General features: G+C 40.3%; 2 protein-coding genes across 7 annotated transcripts in view; both read left to right on the forward strand.

Annotated features, from left to right (window-relative positions):
- Positions 1–25882, forward strand: FASTKD5 (FAST kinase domains 5). Its single transcript, XM_061436702.1, has 2 exons — positions 1–91; positions 5653–25882. Exon 2 carries the CDS (start codon positions 5690–5692, stop codon positions 8129–8131), a length of 2442 nt encoding a protein of 813 aa, XP_061292686.1. The 5' UTR covers positions 1–91; positions 5653–5689; the 3' UTR covers positions 8132–25882.
- UBOX5 (U-box domain containing 5) overlaps positions 1–26331 on the forward strand; it is a 46497-nt gene that overhangs the window by 1796 nt on the left and 18370 nt on the right. For 3 of the 6 annotated variants that reach the window (XM_061436709.1, XM_061436715.1, XM_061436714.1), the window contains exon 1: positions 3–91. The exons of 1 other annotated variant lie outside the window; for it this stretch is intronic. The gene's annotated coding sequence lies outside the window, so the exon portion shown is untranslated. Of the gene's footprint in view, positions 92–26331 lie in introns of all 6 variants that reach the window. 2 more of the 6 variants (XM_061436712.1, XM_061436710.1) reach the window with 1 other exon arrangement.

Genomic DNA, 26331 nt, shown 5'->3' on the forward strand with positions numbered 1-26331 from the left:
CTCCGCCTGGCTCCCCTCCTCTAACTTCTGGACTGTAGTTTAAAACGAAGCTATTCGGCCTTGCTCAGACCTGTACCTGGAAGGTGGAAAGGTAAGATTTCTCGCTCTTGTGAAATCACATCATTCAGGGTGGTTTGGGCAGTGTCTTTCAGAACAGCCATGGTTGGTCCAGTGGTGTCTAAGGCTCCACTCTGGTTCTTTAGGACCCCTAAAGAGGAGATGGGGAGGGGAGTATCCTTGGGGCATTTACGCTAGGAAAGGGACTTTGTGAAATGATGTCACATAAATTTGAACCTTTAGAGGAGACATGAGGAGTTAACCAATTGGGCATCTCTTAGTGTTCTCTTTCCAGCTTTCTTATGGATTCTTTGGGAACCCTTAAATAAGGAGGAACTAACTCTCCTCTGTGTTTGTCTCTAGGCAAAACATCCTGGCCTCTTTTTCTTTGTAGTGCCTTTTCTCCCCACTCTTCTGCTTTATTCATTCTATATCTTCCTTGTGTTTCTTCCCTTTTCTTCTCTACACTACTCATTACTCATCTTCTAAAGTGGTTGTATTTCATTTCTGTATACGCAGATATAGTGTAGGAGAAGGCGATGGGACCCCACTCCAGTACTCTTGCCTAGAAAATCCCATGGACGGAGGAGCCTGGTAGGCTGCAGTCCATGGGGTCGCAAAGTCTGACACGACTGAGCGACTTCACTTTCACTTTTCACTTTCCTGCATTGGAGAAGGAAATGGCAACCCACTCCAGTGTTCTTGTCTGGAGAATCCCAGGGACGGGGGGGGGGCGCCTCGTGAGCTGCCATCAATGGGGTCTCACAGAGTCGGACATGACTGAAGCGACTTAGCAGCAGCAGATATAGTGTCTCTGCTAAAAGTTGCATGGCAGAAAAGTGAGTAGCTAACTGTTTGCCATTTGCAGTTTGTGTCTGCATGGCTCTAAGATTAGTTTGTCATTGTTCATTACTGGGCATCCATAGAGAAGTTCTACAGACAGTAGGAAGTGCTTGTACTGAAAATAACTTTTCAACCTTTTTCTTGAGTATTTAGGTTACTTTATCTATTCACTGGTTGTCTTCTTGAAGAACAGTTTCTTGTTAGAACATCCTTTTTGTAAATTTAATTTTTTCAAAGTTATATGTGTGCATGGCTTATATAGTTAAATTCCTTGGTGGCACTGTGGTTAGGACCTGGAGCTTTCACTGCCCACACCGCAGGTTCAATCCCTGGTTCAGGAACTAAGATTTCATAAGCTGCATGGCGTGGCAAAAAAAAAAAAAAGGCAAATAGTTTGACAGATCTTATAACACTAAGTATTAACTCCATTTTTGTTCTCCAGAGACACTTTTCAACTATTTGTTTGTTTCTTTTGGTATTCATTGGTGTACTCTAAATAAATAACATTTGTATTTCTATTTCTTGATTTCTAGAACATCTCTATGTCCATAAAATCTTTTGACTTCTTTGTTATGGACTTGGATGCTCTAGGTCTCTTGTATTACTGTTCAGTTTCCCTCTTTTTCCCCTCCCTTTAACCTCCCAGTATAGTTTGCTCAAAATTTTTGTTTAAACGGATATTCAAGGTTTATGTTAGTAAGATTATGTAAATATTATTTACAGCTGAGCAAGGAGTATAATATAACAATTCTTGTACAACTTTTTTGTATTGTTTGGAGTTAATAATTTTTGTTGCTCTTATTGGCTTCGTTTTCCATCTACCTATTACTTATTGGCTCAGCAGTAAAGAAGTCATCTGCCAATGTAGGAGCCGTGGGTTCGATCCCTGGGTTGGGAAGATCCCCTGGAGAAGGAAATGGCAACCCACTCCCATGTTCTTAGCTGGGAAATCCCATGGACAGAGGAGTCTGGCTGGCTACAGTCCATGGGGTTGCAAAAGAGTCGGACACAACAACTTAGTGACTAAACAAATTACTTGTTTATCCTCAGATTATCCATCAGAAATGTCAGTCTCCTCTCCTGTGTAATATTCATCTCTTCTAGCATAAACTAGTTGCTCTTTGTGTCTGTTCACAGCTGTAGTCCTGGAATCTTTATGATTATTCCTGGGGTTTCTCTTTACTTCCCTTCTATGTTGAACTGTAAATTCCGGATTCCATATCTCTCTTGCCAACTTTCACATCTTCAATTATGATAGTTCTCCTTACCTTGATACTGGGGCATCTTGTAAACTCATTCCTTCATGTAGATTTTTGTCTTTGATGTCTTCTTTTTGTTCTTTTTATAAGTAGTAATTACTAGTGATAGCTAGGATCTTAGACTGTTAAAGGTATGAGGGGCTTTTGAGCTTACCTAACCCTCCAGTTCTAACACTCCAGCTTCCTGGCACCTGGAAACCCTATACATTATTTGCTCCCCCTGCCCCCACCCTCCTGTCTGAAATCTGACCTCCCATTTTGTCTCTCCAATACACTAACAATGTGGGATTTGGAATCAGATAATCTTTGATGTCAAACCCCATTTTGTCCCTTAGCTGTGTAATCTTCATCAGGTTTCTTAATCTTGTGAAGACTCTTTTTCCTTATCAACAATATGGAGATATAAAAACCTACCTTGCAAAAAGGTAAGAATTGGAACTGATGCAGATGAAACTGCTTATTCAGGGCTTGGCACAGTGGAGACCCTAAAACAGTTGTGGCTCTTGTTCTTGTGGGATCCTAGTTCCCAGACCAGGGATCCAACATGCAACTCCTGCATTGGAAGCATGGGGTCTTAATCATTGGACCACCAGGAAAGTCCCTTAACCTGTATTTTTGCAAATCAGAAAGAGCCACATAATTCAAAACACTGGATCTATACCAGTCAAGCATTGATGATGCAAGAAATGGTTCTTCATTTCAGGACCACATACACTAATCTCATTAAGTAATCTTAGATGATATTAATTGAAGTTACTTAAATAATGTGCTTTTAAAGTTGTATTAGTTATAAAAGTATTTGTTAAATTAATCTATGTATTCTTCTATTTAACAGTTTTAATCCTACTAAAAAGGAGAAAAAGTTAATTTGTCAAAGGTGTAGCAGAAAGTCTCCTAACAGCTATATACTTTCCTTTTATATAGGTGTATTTTAAGTGATGTCACTTGTTCTGTTTGTTCCACCGACTGTTTGTATAAATCTTTCCATGTGTTGATGCCTGACACACGCTTATTCTGTAAACCAGGTTACTCCTTCTGAAAAGACATGGATTTTCAGTTTTTTTGTTATTATAAAAAAAAAATTTGTCTTTTTATGAAAGTTATTTCTTCAGATCTAGTTCTCAAGATGAGAAGGAGGACTTTGAACAATTGCTTTGGTTGGACGTTGCGCTGACCTAAATTTAGTTTCAGTTCAGTTCACTTCAGTTCAGTTGCTCAGTCGTGTCCACAACAGGTTCCAAAACAGGTACTCTTAAAAGCCTTGTTCTGTCAACTAAAGAGTTCCATTACTTGGTTTCTCCTTTGTTCCCACCATACCTGAGGTGCAGTGTTAATTGAGATTCCGTTTTGAGGCATAAATCTTTAAGTATCATCTGTTAAAGAAAAAAAGTATCATCTTTAAGTATCAAATGTTAAAGAAAAAAAAATCACTTCAGTACTATTTTCCTGATGTCTTCTAATTTTTAAAAAGTTGGCCATTTGCATTCATAGGAGTAAGCTAATGGTCTATAGCAAACTTTTTCTGTAAAGGGCCAGATAGTAAATATTTTATGCTTTGCAAGCCATATATTCTCTGCTAGAATTACTCAACTCTGCTCTTGTAGTGAGAATGCCTCCATAGACAGCATTTAAAGCATTTAACAAATAGCCTGGCAATGTTAAAACTTTACTTACAAAAACAGATGAGGGCTGGATTTGGGCTCCGGGCCATAGTTTGCTAACACTGGATCTATAGCATCTGGACCCACAGATTGAAACTTGGTGGGAGAATGGTTCACAGGCCACAGTATGGAACTAAGTGTATAAAGATTTGGTGTGAAAGAATTCTATTTTGGTTCACAAAGAAATTAGGAGCATACCTTCCTGCCATCCAGAGAAGCCTGTGTGGCTGGGCTACTTGAAAAAAGCCTCTAACCTGCCCTGCAGTCCTCTGTTTCTTATGCTATGGGCTCCGGAAGGAAGGGACTGACAGGGGAGTTGCTTAGGCATTTCAAAAAATCATTCTGGCACCTTCAGAACCTTCATGGGATTTTCTGCATCATGAGCTGTGTCTGGTCCCTATCTTGGCATCTTAGGGCTCCCTGAGTTTTGCTTGTGAGGCCTTGGCATTTCTCAAGCAGAAGGAGAGACAGTAAGCATTGAAAGCAAGAGTATGGCAGAGTCATTTTCATAGCCTGTCATGGTTTCTGCTGTAGAAGAAAAGTAGAACTTGTGCTGCTCTCAGGCAGAATAATCAACACCTGACTCACTGGAAGCATTGCTAATATGCCTCCTCCAGAGGAAAGCTCTGCTGTTCCCCTTGTTGTCAGCAGGGCAGTTGCATGAATTGGTGTTCCCTGAGCCCAGCTTGGAAATGCTCTTTGTGTCTCACCCATGAATTGATGGTGAGCAGGGCCTAGGCCTTCTACCCTCCCCCACCAAAGTGCTTGAGTTTTTCGGGGTTGCTTTTTTTTTAGGGGTGGGGGGGTATTTGGAGTAGCTGAATTTTTCTTTTTGATTTTTATTGGAGTATAGTTGCTTTACAATGTTGTGTTAGTTTCTGCTGTACAGCAAAGTGAATCAGTATACATATATCCCCTCTTTTTTAGTTTTCCTTCCTATTTAGGTCACCACAGAGCATTGAGTAGAGTTCCCTGTGCTATACAGTAGATTTTCATTAGTTATCTATTTTATACATAATATTGTATATATTTCACTCCCAGTCCCCCAATTCTTTCCATCTCCCACTCCCCCCACCTTGGTATCCATAAATTTTTCTACGTCTGTATCTCTGTTTTTCCTTTGCAAATAAGCCCATCTGTATGTACCATTTTTCTGGATTTCACATATAAGTGATAGTACATGACATTTGTTTTTCTGTTTCTGACTTCACCTGGACTGTCTCTAGGTCTATCCACATCTCTATAAATGGTACTATTTCATTCCTTGTGAGTGAGTTTTCAAGTTTACTTCCCAAGTCAGTGACTGCTCTGCGATAGTGATTCAGACTCTTGTAGGCCTTGAGAGGAGATTAGGCATCTTCTACAAGGTACAGAAGTAGCATTAAAACAACTGAATTCTGTAATCAAAAGGAGGAATGGGGTGGGGGGTTATTGTGGGTATAATTGTGCTGATATCAAAGAGGTGGAATAGATTGCTTATTTCTGTTCTTAGCTTTCTTTTTGGAAATCTGCTTTCCTCATTCCTGTTGGATTTTAGTGCAACAGCTGCCTCTAACTGTAAAGAAAGTCTGGCCAGAGGACAGAGGAAATTTAAACTGAGGAGCAGTCCAAAGAACTGCTCAGTGGTACCCTAGGTTTGGGGTTCTCCTGTGCCTTTATGCAGGGTACATGGGGTTTTTCCTTGATGTATGCTGTCTTGTGGTTTGGGCATTCACTAACATTGAACTTACTTGAGTGGACAGTGGTATAGTTTTAATCCATGTCTTATAGTGTGTAAATTTTAGTATTAAGATAGGTGGAAGCCACTTATTCTTCATCTACCCTTTTTTCAGTATCTGGCACCAATTCTGGCCCAGTCATTTGTGATCCATGGCTCTTGTGATATGCCGAAGATTTCCAGGCACTTTGTGTGGAACACCTTCCCAACCAGCTCTAATCAAGAACCATATAAACAAGAAATTACTTGGTCAGACATGTGAGGACTGTGCTCTGACTGCTAGAATGATCAGTACTGACACCAGAATGGCAGCCATTCTCCAGCTGTTAAAACCTATAAGATATTGGACATTTTGCAGTCCTTTTACCTACAGTGCAACCCAAAGTATGGCATGGTGGAATATGAGAAGCTACATGTGGCACAAAGGACAGGACTCTCCAGAAAACAGCCTCTGCTGTCTTGCCAGAAAAGTTAACATTTGTAACACCTCTGCTTCTTGGAGGCTTCTGACAACCGGCAGTACCCTCCCAGGTTTGGAATTCAGCAGGGCTTCTGCCTCTAAGGCCAGCACATTGAACCTGCACTCACCCAGGGCCATGAAAATTGATGAAGAGGATATAGAAACTTTTGATTCCCTTGAAGACCCTCGAGTTTTCCTCCAGCTAAGACCAGAATATCAGCTTCACAGCTATAACAGATCTGAGACTTGTCAACCTCTGTCAGTTTCAGAAGGTGAACTAATTTTGCACAAAGTCACCGTTTATCAAGATAATCTCCAGCCTCAAATTATTGTTGACTATTTCTGTAAGCTGAGTTCTTTGCCTGCAGAGCAACATCCTGTTTTGCTGTCCAGTACCAGCTTTGCTCTGCTCTGCCAGCTGAGTGTGAAAAACATACATCTCTTTGATGCCCCAGATCTGATCAATATTTTGAAAGGTTTTGTCAGTTTAGGAATTCCTCATTCCCATTCAATGCTAGATGTGTTTGAAACACACTTTTGCCATAAGGTATGGGAAATGAGTCTGGATCAACTTCTCTTGGTGGCTGACCTCTGGCGGTACTTGGGACACAGAGTACCTCGGTTTTTAAAGATCTTTTTTAGTTATCTTAATTTGCACTGGAAAGATCTATCCTTGTCCCAGCTGATTCACTTAATTTATATTATAGGTGAAAGTCGTCAGGCACCCCAGGATCTAATGCAAAAACTAGAATCATTGATCCTCAAGTATATAGATTTGATCAATTTAGAAGAGATTGGTACAATCTGTTTGGGGTTTTTTAAGTCGAGTAGTAGTCTCTCTGAATTTGTCATGCGGAAATTTGGAGATCTGGCTTGTGCTGACATGCAGCATCTGAGTAGTTATGCCTTAGTGAATATTCTTAAAATGTTCCGTTTCACTCATGTGGATCACGTAAATTTCATGAAGCAATTTGGACAGATTGCTCCTCAGCGAATTCCTTCCCTGGGAGTTCAGGGTGTCATGCACCTGACTCTTGCCTGCTCGGCATTACGCTTCCTGGATGAAAGGGTAATGAATGCTGTGGCTGCTTCTTTGCCTCCTAGGGTAGCATACTGTCGAAGTAAAGATGTTGCCAAGATTCTGTGGTCATTTGGAACTCTGAATTATAAGCCACCCAATGCAGAAGAGTTTTATTCTAGCCTGATAAATGAGATTCACAGAAAGATGCTTGAGTTCAATCGATACCCAGAACACCTGCTCACGTGCTTGCTGGGCCTGGCATTTTCTGAGTACTTTCCAGTAGAGCTCATAGATTTCGCTTTGAGTCCAGGGTTTGTCAGGTTAGCTCAGGAGAGAAGTAAGTTTGAGGTCACCAAGGAGCTGTATACTCTTGATGGTACAGTTGGCATTGAATGTCCAGATTACAGAGGCAATCGTCTTAGTTCTCAGCTTCAGCAAGAGGGGTCAGAAATGCTATGGAATTTAGCAAGGAAGGATATGAACTCAAAACCTGAATTCCTAGAAGCTCTCTTTTTACTTGAGACCATGTTGGGTGGGCCCCAGTATGTCAAACACCATATGATTTTGCCTCATACCCGATCTTCAGATTTAGAGGTTCAGCTTGATGTTAACATGAAGCCATTACCATTTAACAGAGAAGCCATACCAGTTGAAGATGTAGCCAAGTTAAGGCTTAAGCATGTGGGAGTCAGCCTTACCGATGATTTGATGAATCAGCTACTAAAAGGGAAAGCAAAAGGGCATTCCCAGGGGGAAATTGAGTCAGACAATGGGCAGCAGCCCTTGAAGTTAGAGGAGACGGCTAAACCTGTGGGAAGTTCCCTTTGCAATAAGGTAGACAGATTGGGGGCCATAGAGATGGCTGACCTATCCCCCGCGACCTGCTTGCAGGCCCCACAAGTGAAGCTGGCTATTCAGTTGACAAACAGGAACCAGTATTGCTATGGTTCCAGGGATCTGCTCGGACTGCATAATATGAAGAGGCGGCAGCTGAATCAACTTGGGTACCGAGTGGTGGAGTTATCTCACTGGGAATGGCTCCCACTACTGAAACGAACTCGCTTAGAAAAACTGGCATTTCTCCATGAGAAGGTGTTCACCTCTGCTCTCTGAGAGCCTTCAGGGTCATTTCTACTCATTAATGCTGTAGACATGCACTGTACCAGGTATTGTGAAACAGTTGCAAAAGCCAGAATGTAGATTTGGTAATAAAATCATCTGTTGAGATTAAGTTGTACCCTGTCTGTGGCAGACAGAAGCTAGTGTACATTACTGTGAATTAATTATAACTTAGTCCAGTTGTGTAAGTTGCTAATTTGTACAAGTAAATAATAAACATCTTAAAATCAAAAAACTCCTTATTTTCCTTTCTGTTTACTAGCCTCATCTCATGATTGCTTTGAATTTTTAGGATAAAAGTATAGTCAGGCATTGTCTAAAGCTAATTCTTAAAAAATGGTTTTCTTATGTTTTGTTTTAAAGTAAGAATCTTCTACAGGTTATCTTGTACATCATCGTTTTTCCCCCACGCATGTTTTCTTCACACCCCCTAGAATTAAAGTCCTTTTCATTTTCCTTTAGATTTGGTTGGTTCCTGTTTTAAAGAGCCACTTCAGAATTAGCTTAATATCTTCCCCTTAGCTCCCTCTTCTGCATTTCTACTTCTCTTGCATAATTCTCCCTAACCCCTTTCCGAGGGATATTTTCTTCCTAAAATTGGACCTAGGAGAGTAGAATTATATGAGTGCCTTTTGGGCCAGTGGTTCCCAAATCTGATGACCAGGTAGAAGAATGTTTTTCATGGCAAGCAGCTCCAACAAGAAGGAAATGTATTACTCCCATAATAGGAAGTCTAGGGAGATTGAGGTTTGTATTAGAGCCACAGACATAAGAAGAATGGATATATGTGAGAAACTTAATACAAATAATTTTTATAAATGCGGTCTGTGAAAACTTTTAAAATGGACTCCTCCCACTGTTACTTAGGTTTCCCCTCAAAGGTCACTTCCCCATCCATGCTAGCTAAAACTACCCCACTGGCCTTTGATCATGCCTTGTCACCTTCAGGTGTTTTCCCCATTGCATTCAGCATTAACAAATTATTCTTTCTTTATTTGTTGATTTCCCTGTTGGAAAGTAGGCCCTTGAGTTAACTTTGTCTATAATTTATCTCCAGTGCCTAGGACAGTGGGTCCTGGTACATAATAATGTTCAGTGAGTGATCAGGGAATTAAGAATGGTTGGTCGTTGCTGGAGAGTTGGGTGTAGAAGGAAGGGAGAGGGTGGGGCTAGAGAGAGAAAAAGAATATCTGGGTAACAAAAGCCTATGACCTTGCTAAAGAGCCTGGGTTTACAGGGGCTGGAGTGCCTCTGAAGGGTCCTAAGTCAGGGAGTATTTGGACAGATCCATGTTTTAGAAATGTTAGGGGAAAAGCAGGACAGAACTGGATTGAGGGGTGGGGATGTGTGAGATAAGGAGAATATTTCACAAATGTGTGCAAGAGCTCATATGAGAAATGATGAAGGCCAAAATTATGAGAATGGAAAGTTTAAATTTCAGAGATGTTTGGGAGGGGGAAAAGACCACAACTTGCTAATTAATTCGTTTGGGGAATGAAAATGAAGATTTTAGTGCCTAGACTGATAGAGAGTCGTCGACTAAAACTGAGACAAAAGCAGGACACATGTTTGGGTAAAGAGTTAATGCCGAGACTGCCCTGGTCATGCTGAGGTGGGCCTCTGGGCAGAAGGGTTTAGGCTGGAGTCTCAACTGGGCATGAGGTCAGATGGCAAAAACCATGAGTAAAATTGCCTAGGACAGGTGGAAAGTAGGTTATTGCAGGTAGGGAGGGAAAAGATGACCAAGAGTAGAATACCAGGACTTAAAGGAAGGTCAAAGCAAAGAGATCCAGTGATAAAGACAGATAATCAGGAAAAATAGGGGCATAGAAGTAAGTCTGGTCTCTCCAAGACCACTCACTAGAGAAAAAACTTACAGTTTATTATAGTGAAAGGATGCAGATTAAAAATGGTGAAAGAAAAAGGGACATAGTATAGTATCTAGGAGAGACACGTCACAAGTTTTTAGTTGTCTTTTCCATTAGAGACATACAGACAGCCCTTAGTTAATCCCAGCAATGATGTTTGCCAACACGTACAGATATTGCCAGTCAGGGAAGCTCCGATCTTGTGCAGGTCAGTCATGTAGACGTGAAATGAGTGCCCACACAGTTTACCTTAGTTACTCAGTCCCCAGCCCCTGGAGACATTCACCTTATTACAGCAGAAGACAAAAGACATTTTCAGCTTATTCCACCATAAGTTACATTGTTAGTGTAAACTACCTGGTGTTTACCTTGGGTGTGGCCCAGGGTCGTAAGTGAAAGTGAAGTGCGACTCCATGGATTGTAGCCTACCAGGATCCTCCGTCCATGGGATTTTCCAGGCCAGAGTACTGGAGTGGGTTGCCATTTCCTTCTCCAGGGGATCTTCCCTACCCAGGGATCAAACCCAGGTCTCCCACATTGTAGGCAGACACTTCACCGCCTGAGCCACCAGGGCCCTCAAGGCCCAAGGTCTTAGGTGCATATAAGACAGTCTTATCAAGCACTGTATTCCAAAGGCATAGAGATTATCTCTCAGGACATTTCTTTGCAAAGTGAAAGACTTGAATACTCCAAACCTACTGAGTTAACCTTTCACTGCACAGAAACCAAGGGTAAAGCGTATGTATCCTCAGTTCCTCGGAAGAGAAAATGAAGGCAAGAACTAGAAAATCTTCAGTTTAGCAAATTGGCCATCAGTGATGACCATAACTATAGCAATTTGTTTTATTTATTTATTTTGACTGTGCTAGGTCTTTGTTGTGCTCAGGCTTTTCTCTAGTTGTGGCAGTCAGGGGCTACTCTCTAGTTGCGGTGCTCAGGCTTCTCACTGCCGTGGCTTCTCTTATTGTGCAGCACAGGCTCTGGAGCTCTCGGGCTTCAGTAGTTATGGCCCCCAGGCTCTAGAGCACAGGCTCAATAGCTGTGATGCACGGGCTTAGTTGCTCCGCAGCACGTGGGATCTTCCCAGATTAGAGATTGAACCCTTGTCTCCTGAGCCACTAGGGAAGCCCAACTATAGCAATTTGAGTTACATTGTCATGGAAAAAGCCAGATTGCACGCCTGTTGAAGGAATGGATTACAAATATGAGGCAATACGTTGAGAACCTTGAAGGGATGGGGAAACTTGAGCAGGATTTACAATGGGACTAGAATTGCCAGATAAATTACAGTATGCCCAGTTAAATTTGAATTTCAGATAAACAACGAATAACATTTTCTAAAATGCACATAAAATTGGCCATTTTAAACTGTACAGTTCAGTGATATTTAGTACCTTGATAGTATTGTGTAGCCTGTCATCACTATCTAATGCCAGAGCATTTTCTTCACCCCCAAAGGAAACTCTGTACCCTTTTATCAATCGCTTCACATTTCCCCCTTTCTCAGACCCTGACAGCCACTAATCTTTGCCTCTGGATTTGCATACGTGGTGGGTATTTTGTATAAATGGAATATGCAGCTTTCTGTGTCTGACTTCTTCTACTTAGCGTAATATTTTCAGGGTTCATTGATACTATAGCATGTTGTTGTTGTTTAGTCGTTAAGCTATGCTTGACTCTTTGCAACCCCATGGACTGTAGCCCATCAGGCTCCTCTGTCCATGGTATTTCCCAAGCAAGAATACTGGAGTGGGTTGCCATTTCCTCTACAAGGGATCTTCCTGACCCAGATATCGAACCTGTGTCTTCCTGCACTGACTTGAATTCATTACCACTGAGCCACCTGGGAAGCTTATTATAGCATGTACTAGTACTTCATTCCTTTTTGTGGCTGAATAGTATTGTATTGCATGGATATACAATATCTGATTTATCTCTTCATCAGTTGATGGATTGGGTTTTCTACCCCTTTTAGTTGTTGTGAGTAGTGCTGCTGTAAATTAGTTCAGTTCCGTTCAGTTCAGTTCAGTCGCTCAGGCGTGTCCAAAGCTTCACGGCCCCATGGACTGCATCATACCAGGCTTCCCTGTCTATCACCAACTCCCGGGGCTTGCTCAAACTCGTGTCCATTGAGTCAGTGATGCCGTCCAACCATCTCCTCCTCTGTCATCCCCTTCTCCTCCTGCCTTTAATCTTTCCCAGCGTCAGGTTTCTAATGAGTCAGCTTTTCGCATCAGGTGGCCAAAGTATTGGAGCTTCAGTTTCAGCATCAGTCCTTCCAGTGAATATTCAGGACTGATTTCTTTTAGGATGGACTGGTTTGATCTCCTTCCTGTCCCAGGGATTCTCAAGAGTCTTCTCAAACACCACAGTTCAAAAGCATCAGTTGTTTGGCGCTCAGCCTTCTTTATGGTCCAACTCTCACATCTGTACATGACTACTGGAAAAACCATAGCTTTGACTATATGGACCTTTTTTGGCAAAGTAATATCTCTGCTTTTTAATATGCTGTCTAGTTTGGTCATAGCTTTTCTTCCAAGGAGCAAGTGTCTTTTAATTTCATGGCTGTAGTCACCATCTGCAGTGATTTTGGAGCCCAAGAAAATAAAATCTCTCACTGTTTCCATTGTTTCCCCATCTATTTGCCATGAAGTGATGGGACTGTATGCCAAGGTCTTAGTTTTTCACATGTTGAGTTTTAAGCCAACTTTTTCACTCTCCTCTTTTACTTTCATCAAGAGCCTCTTTAGCTCGTCTTCACTTTCTGCCATAAGGGTGGTGTCATCTGCATATCTGAGGTTTATTGCTATTTCTCTCAGCAGTCTTGATTTCAGCTTGTGCTTCACCCAGCCTGGCATTTTACATGATGTACTCTGTATATAAGTTAAATAAGCAGAGTGACAATATACAGCCTTGACGTACTCCTTTCCCAATTTGGAACCAATCCATTGTTCCATGTCTGGTTCTAACTGTTGCTTCTTGACCTGCATACAGATTTCTCAAGAGGCAGGTCAAGTGGTATTCCCATCTCTTTAAGAATTTTCCACAGTTTGCTGTGATCCACACAGTCAAAGGCTTTGGCATAGTCCGTAAAGCTGAAGTAGATATTTTTCTGGAACTCTCTTGCTTTTTCTACGATCCAATGGATGTTGGCAGTTTGATCTCTGGTTCCTCTGCCTTTTCTAAATCCAGCTTGAACATCCAGAAGTTCTTGGTTCACGTACAAGCCTTGCTTGGAGAAATTTTGAGCATTACTTTGCTAACATGTGAAATGAGTGCACCTGTGTGATTGTTTGAACATTCTTTGGCATTGCCTTTCTTTGGGATTGGAATGAAAACTGATCTTTTCCAGTCTTGTGGCCACGGCTGAGTTTTCCAAATTTGCTGGCATATTTGAGTACAGAACTTTCACAGCATCATCTTTTAGAATTTGAAATAGTTCAGCTGGAATTCCATCACCTCCAACTAGCTTTGTTCATAGTGATGCCTCCTAAGGCCCACTTGACTTCACATATCAGGATGTCTGGGTCTAGGTGAATAATCACACCATCATGGTTATCTGGGTCATTAAGATCTTTTTTATATAGTTCTGTGTATTGGGCTTCCCTGATAGATCAGTTGATAAAGAATCCACCTGCAGTGGAGGAGACTCTGGTTAGATTCCTGAGTCAAGAAGATCTGCTAGAGAAGGGACAGGCTACCCACTCCAGTATTCTTGGACTTCCCTTGTGGCTCAGCTGGTAAAGAATCTGCCTGCAATGTGGGAGACCTGGGTTCAATCCCTGGGTTGGGAAGATTCCCTGGAGAAGGAAAAGGCTATCCACTCCAGTATTCTGGCCTGGAGAATTCCACAGATTATATAGTCCACGGGGTCACAGAGAGTCGGACATGATGAACAACTTTCATTTTCTGTGTATTCTTGCCACCTCTTAATATCTTCTGCTTCTGTTAGGTCCATACTGTTTCTGTCCTTTATTGTGCCCATTGACTCAGCTGGTAAAGAATCTGCCTGCAATGTAGGAGACCTGGGTTCAATCCCTGGGTTGGGAAGATCCCCGGAGAAGGGAAAGGCTATGTAGTCCAGTATTCTGGCTTAGAGAATTCCATGGACTATATAGTCCATGGGGTCACAAAGAGTCAGACACGACTGAACAGCTTTCACTTTTCACTTTGCATGAAATGTATCCTTGGTATTCTGATTTTCTTGAAGAGATCTCTAGTCTTTCCCATTCTGTTGTTTTCCTCTATTTCTTTGCATTGATCACTGAAGAAGGCTTACTTCCTTCTCCTTGCTATTGTTTGGAACTCTGCATTCAGATGTGTATACCTTTCCTTTTCTCCTTTGCCTTTCTCTTCTCTTCTTTTCTCAGCTATTTGTAAGGCCTCCTCAGACAACCATTTTGCCTTTTTGCATTTCTTTTTCTTGAGGATGGTTTTGATCAATGCCTCCTGTACAATGGCCATAGTTCTTCAGGCACTTTGTCTGTCACATATGCTGATGGACAACTCTATCAGCTGTTGTGAATATTCACATATAAATTTTTGTTTGAATACCTGTTTTCAATGTTTTTAAGTATATAGAAATGAATTGCTGAGTCATATATTAATTCTGTGTGTAACTTGTTGAGGAACCTCCAGACTTCCATGGTGGCTATACCATTTTACATTCCTAGTACCTCAGAATGTACTAGGGTTCCGGTTTCTCTGCATCTTTGCTATTTGAAAAAATAGCCATCCTAGTGGATGTGAAGTAATATCTTATTGTGGTTTTGATTTGCATTTCCCTAGGGAGTTGGTGATGGACAGGGAGGCCTGGCATGCTGCGATTCATGGGGTCGAAAAGAGTCGGACACGACTGAGCGACTGATCTGATCTGATCTGAGGGACTCATAATGTTTAGTATCTTTTCAATCATGATGTCAAATCGTCTAGCCCATGAATACAGGATGTCTTTCTGTTTACTTGGGTCTTTAATTTGTTTCAACAACACTTTATATTAATAGTTTTCAGTGTACAAGTTTTGTACCTTCTCAGTTAAATTTATTCCCAAGTATTATTTTTGATGCTATACTGAATGGAATTTTCTTATGTTCCTGTATGAATTGCTGATTGCTAGTGTATAGAAATACAACTGACTTACCCTGCATCTTTACTTAATTCTTTTATTAACTCTTTTAAGTGGGTGTGTGTATATTCTCTATGATTTTCTATATATGGGATCTTGTCATCTGTGTATTTAGTTTTACTTGTTCCTTTCTACTTTGGATACCTTTTAATTTCATTTTCTCCCTAACTGCTCTAATTAGAACTTCTAGTACAAAATTAAATTGTAGTGGTGAAAGCAGGCATCCTTGTTTTATTCCAGATCTTAGAGGGGATGCTTTCAGTCTTTCACCATAGAGTATAATATTAGACCCCTTGGATTTTTCATAAATGCCCTTTACTGTATTGAGGAAATTTTATTCATAGTTTGCTGAATGTGCAATAAATAATTTTTTAATGTAAGTATGTCCCAAGTAGTACATGGAACATTCTTATACTAAACAAATTATCAACCAAAAAAATCCATTTTTATCCAAATTTATCCAAATTTCATATTTAAGTCGACATTTAAATTTTTTATTTGCTAAATTAATAACCTTAAGAAGGACAAGGCTGGATTCTTTTGAGGTGGTTGATGGAGGCAGAAGAGACTTCAATGTTATTTGCATATTGAGGAAAGGATCCAATAGTCAGAGATAAGTTTAAGATTCAAGAGAGAGGCAAGAACAGATGGAATAAGGCCCTGGAGGGGAGGGACAGAGTTAGGGTCAGATTTGTACAAGAAGAGCTTGGCTGCCTTACCTGGGTTCCCACATAAGTTTTCTGACACTGCTATTAAGGTGCTAAGTAAATGGTATTAGAACCCTTTGCCCATCTGTGCCTTGTTTTGATCCTACAAATTTTTTAAGAGTAAAAACTGTGTCCGCTTGTGCCTAGCAGTGTACCTTGTGCACATATTAAGCTCTTGAAGATTGCTCCAAGTACATAACGTTGCAAGCTTTTTTGGACTTACACCTGTGTTCTGGCCTTCCTGTGCCTGAGGCAGCTGTCTTTTATTTTAACTAGCTATAAGAGAAATGAACACAAGTCAGATTTTTTACTTAGATGGACGAGTAACTCAATTTAGAAATTATAACAAGTATTATACTTCTTTAAAGGCTGAAGTGCCCAATTTATAAAATTGCTCAGTGCATTGGTATTCCACCCACTCTTTGAGGCTAAATGCTTTTCTCTTATTTGACAGGTAGTCTTTTCTTTTTTTAAATTCTGTAACCTGTTTGAGCCTAGTCTTTAAAATATGTGTATCTGCCAGAATTACTTTCCATTACATTTTCATGAAACTCAAAAATCAGTTTGTATAACTCAGCTATGGCAACTTTTTTGTAAGCCAAAGGAAGACGGATGTACAGGTGTTCACAAAGTGTCATGGTCACCTTATTCTCTTCTAAATTATCCCTCCACACTTCCCTATTGCTAGGTTCTGAGTCTTCAGCAACAAAAAGATTTGCTTGGCTGCTTTAAGGAAACACAGACAGAAACCTTTGAGATAAGATGACCAGTTTGTCCCGGTTTGCTTGGGACTTTCCTGTTTTTAGCACTGAAAATTCCACTTTCTGAATAGACCATATGGTTGGTCACCCTCCCTCTGGATCTCTTTTCAGTACTGTTCTCGTACATTCCCTTCCTCACCCTGAGTATAGGGAGGCAGAGAAGAAATGCCTCTCACCATTTGGACATCCAGTTCTGTATCAGCTATTAGCTGCGAGAAATACTCTGAGCATGTATCTGTAGCCTTATTCTTTCTTATATCATCCTGTGACCCCAGGAACCCAGCCCCATTATTTTATCAACTTAAAACTCTAAACATACAAAAGGAAAACTTTTCTGCTTAGTCATAGTTATTACTTAAGTGACAGGTACACCAAGAATAAGCATGTTGGTTTGTTTCAAGTTTGTTTCTTACAGTGTGGGTTGTTGTTCAGTCGCTCAGTCGTGTCCAACTCTTCGCAACCTCATGGACTGCAGCACACCAGACTTCCCTGTTCTTCACCATCTCCTGGAGTTTACTCAAACTCATGTCCATTGAGTTGGTGATGCCATTCAACCATCCCATCCTCTGTCGTCCCCTTCTCTTCCTGCCTTTAATCTTTCCCAGCATCAGGGTCTTTTCTAATGAGTCAGCTTTTTGCATCAGGTGGCCCAAGTATTGGAGCTTCACTTTTAGCATCAGTCCTTTCAGTGAATATTCAGGACTGATTTCCTTTAGGATTGACTGGTTTGATCTCCTTTCTGTCCAAGGGATTCTCAAGAGTCTTCTCAAACACCACAGTTCAAAAGCATCACTTGTTTGGCGCTCAACTTTCTTTATGGTCCAACTCTCACATCTATACATGACTACTGGAAAAACCATAGCTTTGACTATATGGACCTTTTTGGCAAAGTAATACCTCTGCTTTTTAATATGCTGTCTAGGTTAGTCATAGCTTTTCTTCCAAGGAGCAAGCGTCTTTTAATTTCATGGCTGTAATCACCATCTGCAGTGATTTTGGAGCCCAAGAAAATAAAGTCTCTCACTGTTTTCCTTGCTTCCCCATCTATTTGCCATGAAGTGATGGGACCACATGCCATGATCTTAGTTTTTTGCATGTTGAGTTTTAAGCCAGCTTTTTCACTCTTCTCTTTCACCTTCATCAAGAGCCTCTTTAGTTCCTCTTCACTTTCTGCCATTAGGGTGGTATCATCTTCGTATCTGAGGTTATTGCTATTTCTCCCAGCAATCTTGATTTCAGCTTGTGCTTCACCCAGCCTGGCATTTTACATGATGTACTCTGCATATAAGTTAAATAAGCCGAGTGACAATAGCGTGGATAGTGGAATTAAACTGGAATCTTCAGTTAAAGGGCTTATATCTGGGTGAGGAACTTTAAGACTTCTGTGGATTTATAAAATAAAAAGACAGTACACGGAATCCTTGTGATGAAATGATCCCGTATCTTGACTTTGGTACACAAAAAGTGATTACATAGATCTGTGCAAAGAATAAACTTGCATAGAACTTAATCTACAGACAAACACAAATGAGTCCTTGTCAAACTGGTGAAATCTGAGTAAAATTAGTGGATTGTATCATTGTTCATTCCTGGTAGTAATGTTGTACTATAACTATGTAAGATGTTATCATTGAGGAAACTGGTTAAAGTTATGAGACATCTCTTTGTATTATTTCTTAACCATGCACATGGATTTATAATGACGTTAAAAAGTTTAATTAAAATTTTAAAAAAGAATATTTCTTAGAAGGTAGCTTTGAAATCCTTGTGAGATATTTATTCAGTAATATCTTATACATAGTTCATTTTTCTCCTTCATGCTCTTAAAGAATCCTTTCTTTTTAGAAAAAACAAAATGTCAAGGGAAAAACTGAGACAGCTAGTTTATTTCTGAGTTTGTCCTTTGATATTCTTTGATATCATCAGAAAGCCATTTGCGAAGATAGGCCCTCATGTAGTACAAAAAGGATAGTGCAAACACATCAACCAGAGGAAAGGAAATCCTGTGAAGGGTCAATTGCCTCTAAGTGGTTCGAAATTGCTAGTGTCATCTAGGAGGTTAATGGATGACTTTTCATTTAGTGTCATTTCTCTCCCTAGTTATAAGGTTTCTATGACTTTCATCTGAACAGTAGCTTTCAAATCCTTTTACTACACCACTTAGTAAGAAATACATTTTTCATCAAAACCCAGAATAGATATAATTTCATATGTACATATATCTGAAACTAAAGTTTCACGAAACACTGATCACCCTCATATATGATATATTCTGACTTCTTTCTTTTTACTTAATTTTTTAAAATGCTGATTATAGCTCAGTAATTTGAGTTCTTGATTCTCGATCTACAGTTTGGAAAAATATTGCCTCATCCCTCCATGTAAAGTAGTCTAAAGCCCATTGGCATGACATTCGGGGCCCTTCCCAGCCCTTCCTCCCCCAGCTAAGTGGCATATTCAGCATTTCCTGGCTGGCCTCACACTGTCCCGTTCCTGTGCCTTGACTTTTACTGTCCTTCTCCTAGTGCCCTTCCCATTTTGTTCCTATTCTTGTCTCTTGACTTCTATGGTCGAGCATATATTGCATTTTTAATATTTATCACTAGTAGATGGTGTCTGTTCTTCAAAGTTGCCCATGAGTTTAGCCACGTGCCTTAGTTGTCTCTAGTTCAGACGTTACTCCTGTGAGTTCTTCCCTGACTGTTGGCAGGTGTTTTCAGTCTTTTTCATCAAAAGCCACAGGATGTTTTATATTGAACATAGTATATATTACAGTTATTTGTATAAAACTGAAACAAGTCTCATGATATAATGCACTATGTGCATTTTTGTATTACCTGCTCTTTTAGTTCATATTTCTTTTCTTCAGCCTATAACTTGATTTTAAAACAAATTGACAAACATTGATTAGACCATCCTTCCGTACTTTGAATGTCATCTGTGAAAAACCTTTGTATTACCAGCTGTTACAAACCTTTGTATTCCATAATCACTGTTGGGAGGAATTTTGTAATGCTTCAAGACTTGAGAACAGGACCCTTTTATCTTTTTTTCCCTCACAAAAAGACTTATAGAGAATATTGCAGATTTTTTTTTCATAGTTAAAAAAATTTGAATATAAGTAATAGGTCAGTGGAGAAATAAACTCTGTTTTTAGTCGTACAATTGAATACTATGAAGAAGTTAAAATGAACAGACTAGATATACACATTTTAACATGGAAAAACTTAAAATAATAACGTTTAATAGAAAAGCAAGTTGCAAGGTAATACACTGTAAATTATCAGTAATGTACATTCAGTTCAGTTCAGTTGCTAAGTCATGTCCAACTCTTTGCAACCTCATGGACTGCAACATGCCAGGCTTCCCTGTCCTTCACCATCTCCAGGAGTTTACTCAAACTCATGCCATTGAGTCGGTGATGCCTAACCATCTGATCCTCTGTCACCCTCTTCTTCTCCTGCCTGCAGTCTTTCCCAGCACCAGGGTCTTCTCTTCAGGTGGCCAAAGTATCGGAGTTTCATCTTTAGCAGCAGTCCTTCCATTGATTATTCAGGGTTGATTTCCTTTAAGGTTGACTGGTTTGATCTCCTTGCTGTCAAGGGGATTCTCAAAGAGTCTACCAGCACCAGAGTTTGAAAGCATCAGTTCTTCAGCACTCAGCCTTCTTATGCTCCAACTCTCACACCCGTACATGACTACTGGAAAACCATAGCTTTGACTGTATGAACCTTTGTTGGCAAAATGATATCTCTGCTTTTTAATATGACGTCTAGATTTGTCATAGCTTATCTTCCAAGGAACATAATTTCATGGCTGCAGCCACCATCCAGTGATTTTGGATCCCAAGAAAATGAAGTCTGTCTCCGTTTCCATTTTATCCCTGTCTATTTGCCATGAAGTGATGGGACTGGATGCCATAATCTTAGTTTTTTGAAAGTTGAGTTTTTTATTTTTAAATTATTTATTTAGTGTCTGTGCCATGCAGCATGTGGGATCTTAGTTCTCTGACCAGAATCGAACCCGTGCCCCTGGCATTGAAAGCACAGAGTCTTAACCATTGGACACCAGGGAAGTCCCAAATGTTGAGTTTTAAGCCAGCATTTTCACTCTCCTCTTTCATCCTCATGAGAAGACTCTTTTTCTCTTCACTTTATGCCATTGGGCTTCCCTGGTAGCTCAGCTGGTAAACAATCTGCCTGCAATGCAGGAGACCCCGGTTCAATTACTGGGTTGGGAAGATCCTCTGGAGAAAATACAGGCCCAGTATTCTTGGGCTTCTCTGGCAGCTCAATTGATAAAAAAAAATCCCCCTACAATACGGGAGACTTGGGTTCAATCCCTGGGTTGGGAAGATCCCTTGGAGAAGCTACCCACTCCAGCCTTTGCCCTGCTTCATTCTGTACTTCAAAGCCAAACTTGCTGGTTATCCCAGGTATCTTTCAACTTCCTGTTTTTGCATTTCAGTTCCCTATGATGATGCTGGAGAAGGAAATGACAACCCACTCTAGTATTCTTGCCTGGAGAATTCCATGGACAGAGGACCCTGGCAGGCTGCAGTCCATAGGATTGCAAAGACTTAGACACGACTGAGCGATTTTCACTCACTTCACTCCCTATGATGAAAAGGATCTTTTCTTGGTGTTAGTTCTAAAGATGATAGTTCTAACATCTTTTTTTGGTGTTAGTTCTAAGAGGTCTTGTAGATCTTCATAGATCTGTTTGACTTCAGCTTCTTCAGCCTTAGTGATTGGGGCATAGACTTGGATTACTTTGATGTTGAATAGTTTGCCCTGGAAGTGAACTGATATCATTCTGTCAGGTTTTTTTTTCTTTAGATTGCACCCAGGTACTGCATTTTGGACTCTTTTGTTAACTGTGAGGGCTGTTCCATTCTTCCTAAGGGATTCTTGCCCACAGTAGTAGATATAATGGTCATCTGAATTAAATCCTCCCATTCCTGTCCATTTTACTTCACTGATTCCTGAAATGTCAATGTTCACTCTTGCATCTCCTGTTTGGCCACATCCAATTTACGTTGATTCATGGACCTAACATTCCAGGTTCCTATGTAATATTGTTCTTTGCAGCATTGGACTTGACTTTCACCACCAGGCACATCCCCAACTGGGCATTGTTTCCGCTTTGGCTCAGCCTCTTCATTCTTTCTGCAGCTCTTTCACCACTCTTCCCCAGTAGCATATTGGACATCTGCCAAGCCAAGGTTGGGGGGTGGGTCTCATCTTCCAGTCTTTATATCTTTTTGCCTTTCATACTATTCTGGGGGTTCTCAAGGTAAGAATCAGTTTAGTTCAGTTGCTCAGTCGTGTCTGACTCTTTGTGACCCCATGGACGGCAGCACGCCAGGCTTCCCTGTCCATCACCAACTCCCGGAGCTTACTCCAACTCATGTCCATACAGTTGGTGATGCCATTCAACCATCCCATCCTCTGTCATCCCCTTCTCCTCCCGCCTTCAATCTTTCCCAGCATCAGGGTCTTTTCCAGTGAGTCAGTTCTTCACATGAAGTGGCCAAAGTATTGGAGTTTCAGCTTCAGCATCACTCCTGCCAATGAATATTCAGCACTGATTTCCTTTAGGATTGACTGGTTGGATCTCCTTGCAGTCCAAGGGACTCTTAGAAGGGACTCAAGGGAGTCTTCTCCAACACCACAATTCAAAAGCATCAGTTTTTCAGTGTTCAACTTTCTTTATAGTCCAACTCTCATATCCATATATGACTGCTGGAAAAACCATAGCTTTGACTATATGGATCTTTGTTGGCAAAGTAATGTCTCTGCTTTTTAATATGCTGTCTAGGTTGGTCATAACTTTTCTTCCAAGGAGCAAGCGTCTTTTAATTTCATGGCTGCAGTCACCATCTGCAGTGATTTTGGAGCTCCCCCCAAAATAAAACCTCTCAGTGTTTCCAGTGTTTCCCCATCTATTTGCCATGAAGTGATGCGACCAGATGCCATGATCTTAGTTTTCTGAATGTTGTTTTAAGCCAGCTTTTTCACTCTGCTCTTTCACTTTCATCAAGAGGGTCTTTAGTTTTTCTTCGCTTTCTGCCATAACAGTGGTGTCATCTGCATATTTGAGGTTACTAATATTTCTCCCGGCAATCTTGACTCCAGCTTGTGCTTCATCCAGCCCATCATTTCTCATGATGTACTCTGCATATAAGTTAAATAAGCAGGGTGACAGTATACAGCCTTGATGTACTCCTTTCCCAATTTGGAACCAGTCTGTTGTTCCATATTCAGTTCTAACTGTTGCTTCTTAACCTGCATATTGATTTCTCAGGAGGCAGGTCAGGTGGTTTGGTATTCCCATCTCTTTAAGAATTTTCCACAGTTTGTTGTGGAAAACTAACTGTGTGTAGAAAAGGCAGAGGAACTAGAGGTTAAATTGCCAGTATCTGTTGGGTCATCGGAAAAGCAAGAGAGTTCCAAAAAAACATCTACTTCTGCTTTATTGACTACGCCAAAGCCTTTGCCTCTGTGGATCACAAGGCAAGAACACTGAAGTGGTTTGCCATTCCCCTTCTCTAGCGGACCGTGTTTTGTCAGGTACACTAATGAGACACAAACATGGCAAAATGTTAGATTTGCTAAATCTAGGGGGTGGATATAAGAGTGTCTACTACATTATTTCTTTATCCTTTTATCTAAAATATTTTGTAATGAAAATCTTTGTAATAAAAATTGATATGTCATCTGCTTATAAATCTTTATTATCTTGCTATCTTATAATACTATATTGTCTGGCTCCAAACTGCTTGCCTGAACTGTAGGTCACTTTAGCCATGATCTGTGTTGCCCGATTTATACTTAGATCTGGTCTCTTCTTAGAAGCCACATTTGGATAAGGAACTTGTAGTTTGTAAGTATTGTATATCCTGGACAGTGTTTGCAGTGAGTTCAGGTAGTATAGCTATTTCCTAGGCAGAGCTGAAGAGACAGTCTTCCTGAATGAGACCATTTGCATTTTCATGTGGTAAGTCATTGTTTTTTTCTGTATTAAGTATTAAGGCAGGAAATACTTGTCTTAAAAAATCAGGAGTGTTGGAACCAGAGAGAGGAAAGATCATACAAAGATGTCAGTGGCAACCAGAGTCCTGTAGAAGCCTGAGGTGTTTGGGCATCACTGTTTCCCCCCAAAATATTATAATTTGTAAGTTTTTTTTTTTTTTAAAGGATCTGCCACTCTGTTTCAATTTGATCTCCAGTCCTAATTTGTTTTCAATCACTTTTTCCTCAGTCATTATTTGCTTTTTTTGGTCTTAGCTGCTGCACACAACTTTCTTTAGTTGCTGCAACAGGGGCCACTTTCTGGTTGTGGTATGAGGGCTTCTCATTGTGGTGGCTTCTTGTGTTGTGGCTTACAGGCTCTAGAGTGCTCAGTAGTTGCCCTAAGTCATGAGGGATCTTCCTGGACCAGGGATTGAAAACGTGTGCCCTGCATTGGCAGGCTGATTCTTAAGCACTGGACCACCAGGGAAGTCCCCCAATCATTCTTTATTATTATTATTACCACTTTTATTATTGTTATTGGACTATTTTTTAAGAGCAAGTTGAGGCTTACAGAAAAATTGATCAAATAATTTTTGATGGGAAATGGGAATCAGAGAATTCCCATGTACATCCTCTCCCTTCTGTATAGTTTCCCCATTATTAACATCTTGCACAAGTGTGGTTTATGTATTATAATTGATAAACCAATATTGATGTATTATTATTAACTGAAGTCCATAGTTTACATTAAGGTTTACTCTTTGTGCAATTCTGTGGATTTTGACAAATGTGTAATGCCATTTATTACAGTATCATACAGAATAGTTTTACCACTTAACCATTTCACTTTTATCTCTACTCCAGTGCTTAGCGTAGGGCATGTAAATATTACATGCATGTGCAATGATTATTTCATCTAAAATTAATATAACCAATCAAATTTAGTAGAGTTTAAAAAACATTTAAAGAACAATTTTCTACCACCAAATAGAGCCTATATTAGGAATAAAAAGATGGCTTAAAATTGTAAAATGTGTTATATCTCATTAATCTGTCAAATAAGAAAAATAAAACTCAATATATAGAGACAATCAGAATTCAAAGCATATAATGTACGTGTTAAGTCACGTCAGTCATGTCCGACTGTTTGTGACCCTGTGGACTATAGCTTGCCAGGCTCCTCTGTCCATGGGATTCTCCAGGCAAGAATACTGGAGTGCATAGCCATACCCTTCTCCAGGGGATCTTCCCCACCTAGGGATTGGACTTGTGTCTCTTATGTCTCCTGCATTGGCAGGTGGGTTCCTTACCACTAGTGCCACCTGGGAAGCCCCAAAGCATATAATATTTCAGTCTAACAATCAGCATCATGTTCAAGGATGAAAAACTAGAGGCATTTTCTAATGGGAACAGAAGCTTGACAACTCTAATATTATTTCATGTAATTCTGGCAGTTCTAGCTAATATAGGAAGATGAGAGAAATAAGTTACCATTTTAAGAAAGAGGCTCTCATTGAGATTATAGAACCCCCCCAAAATTCCTAAAAATGTGTTAAAATCAGTGAGTTCAGTAAAATAGGTAAATACATAATAAGGATACAAAAATGAAAAGCTTTCCTAATATAGCAATAACTGGTTAGAAAAATTAACAGTATAAAAGGTAAAAATCTGGAGAAGGAAATGGCAACCCACTGCAGTATTCTTGCCTGGAAAATTCCATGGACAGAGGATGGCAGTAGTCCATGGGGTCGCAAAAGAGTTGAACACGACTTAGCCACTAAACAACAACAACTATCCATCCATATTCCTACCTGTTAGAGGTAATTCATGTACTCTTTTGGAGTGATGCTAAATAACTTGTTTGTTAACATGTGAATTCAAAGCACTAACTGGTTTGCTCTTGGAACATCTGAAGCTTCCAGTCTGAGGAATTCTCAGGTTCCTCTAGGAAGAGGCATGATCCATGAATTGGGAATGACAACAGCCAAGTCAAGAGGTCCCCCGAGGGGCAAGGTCAGAGAGGTCAGAACCACAAGAGGGTGGTCCTTGAGCAGGGTGGAGACAGAACCAACGGGTAGACACCACCCCTTCCCCAGCTGTGGCCACTGCAGGAAAGTTCCTGAGAGTCACAGGTCCACTAACCTCCTCGCCATCCAAGTGACTGCTCTTCTACTGCTTTCTGTGAGATCAGTCTTAAAGAAACAGAGTCTCTGTTTCACAAACGATGGAACTCTGTAAATATAAAAAATAAATAAAAGGTAAAATCTGCTTAATTTTTATCTTAGTAGTGTAGTAGTAAAAAGTTGCAAACAACTGAAATGTCCGCCTAAAAGAGGGTGGTTTATAATTTATACCCCATCCTTTTCCAAAATGATTTTAAGGTAGCTTTCACAACATACCTTATTATATAAAAATAAGTGACGAATTCAAGCAGAGAGAAATCTGAGGGTTGGGCCACAGATTTCATTCTGAGCTTTCTAGTGCCAAAGTAAAGATCATAATCAATTATATGATTCATATTCATACTTATAATACTGAGTTGATTGGAAGAAGCAACTGTTCTAATACTAAGACCAAAAAGAGATTTTTCTCATGAGTCCTAGAGGATACCATGCAGAATAGAGAATGATCATTTTGACAACTGTAGAGAGCTGTTTCATATAAAATTCCTTGTTAATAACCACACAGAACCAATGAAATATTTGGTAAAGAGTATA

Source organism: Bos javanicus, chromosome 13 (genome assembly GCF_032452875.1).
Source record: "Bos javanicus breed banteng chromosome 13, ARS-OSU_banteng_1.0, whole genome shotgun sequence".
NCBI classification, from domain to species: domain Eukaryota; kingdom Metazoa; phylum Chordata; class Mammalia; order Artiodactyla; family Bovidae; genus Bos; species Bos javanicus.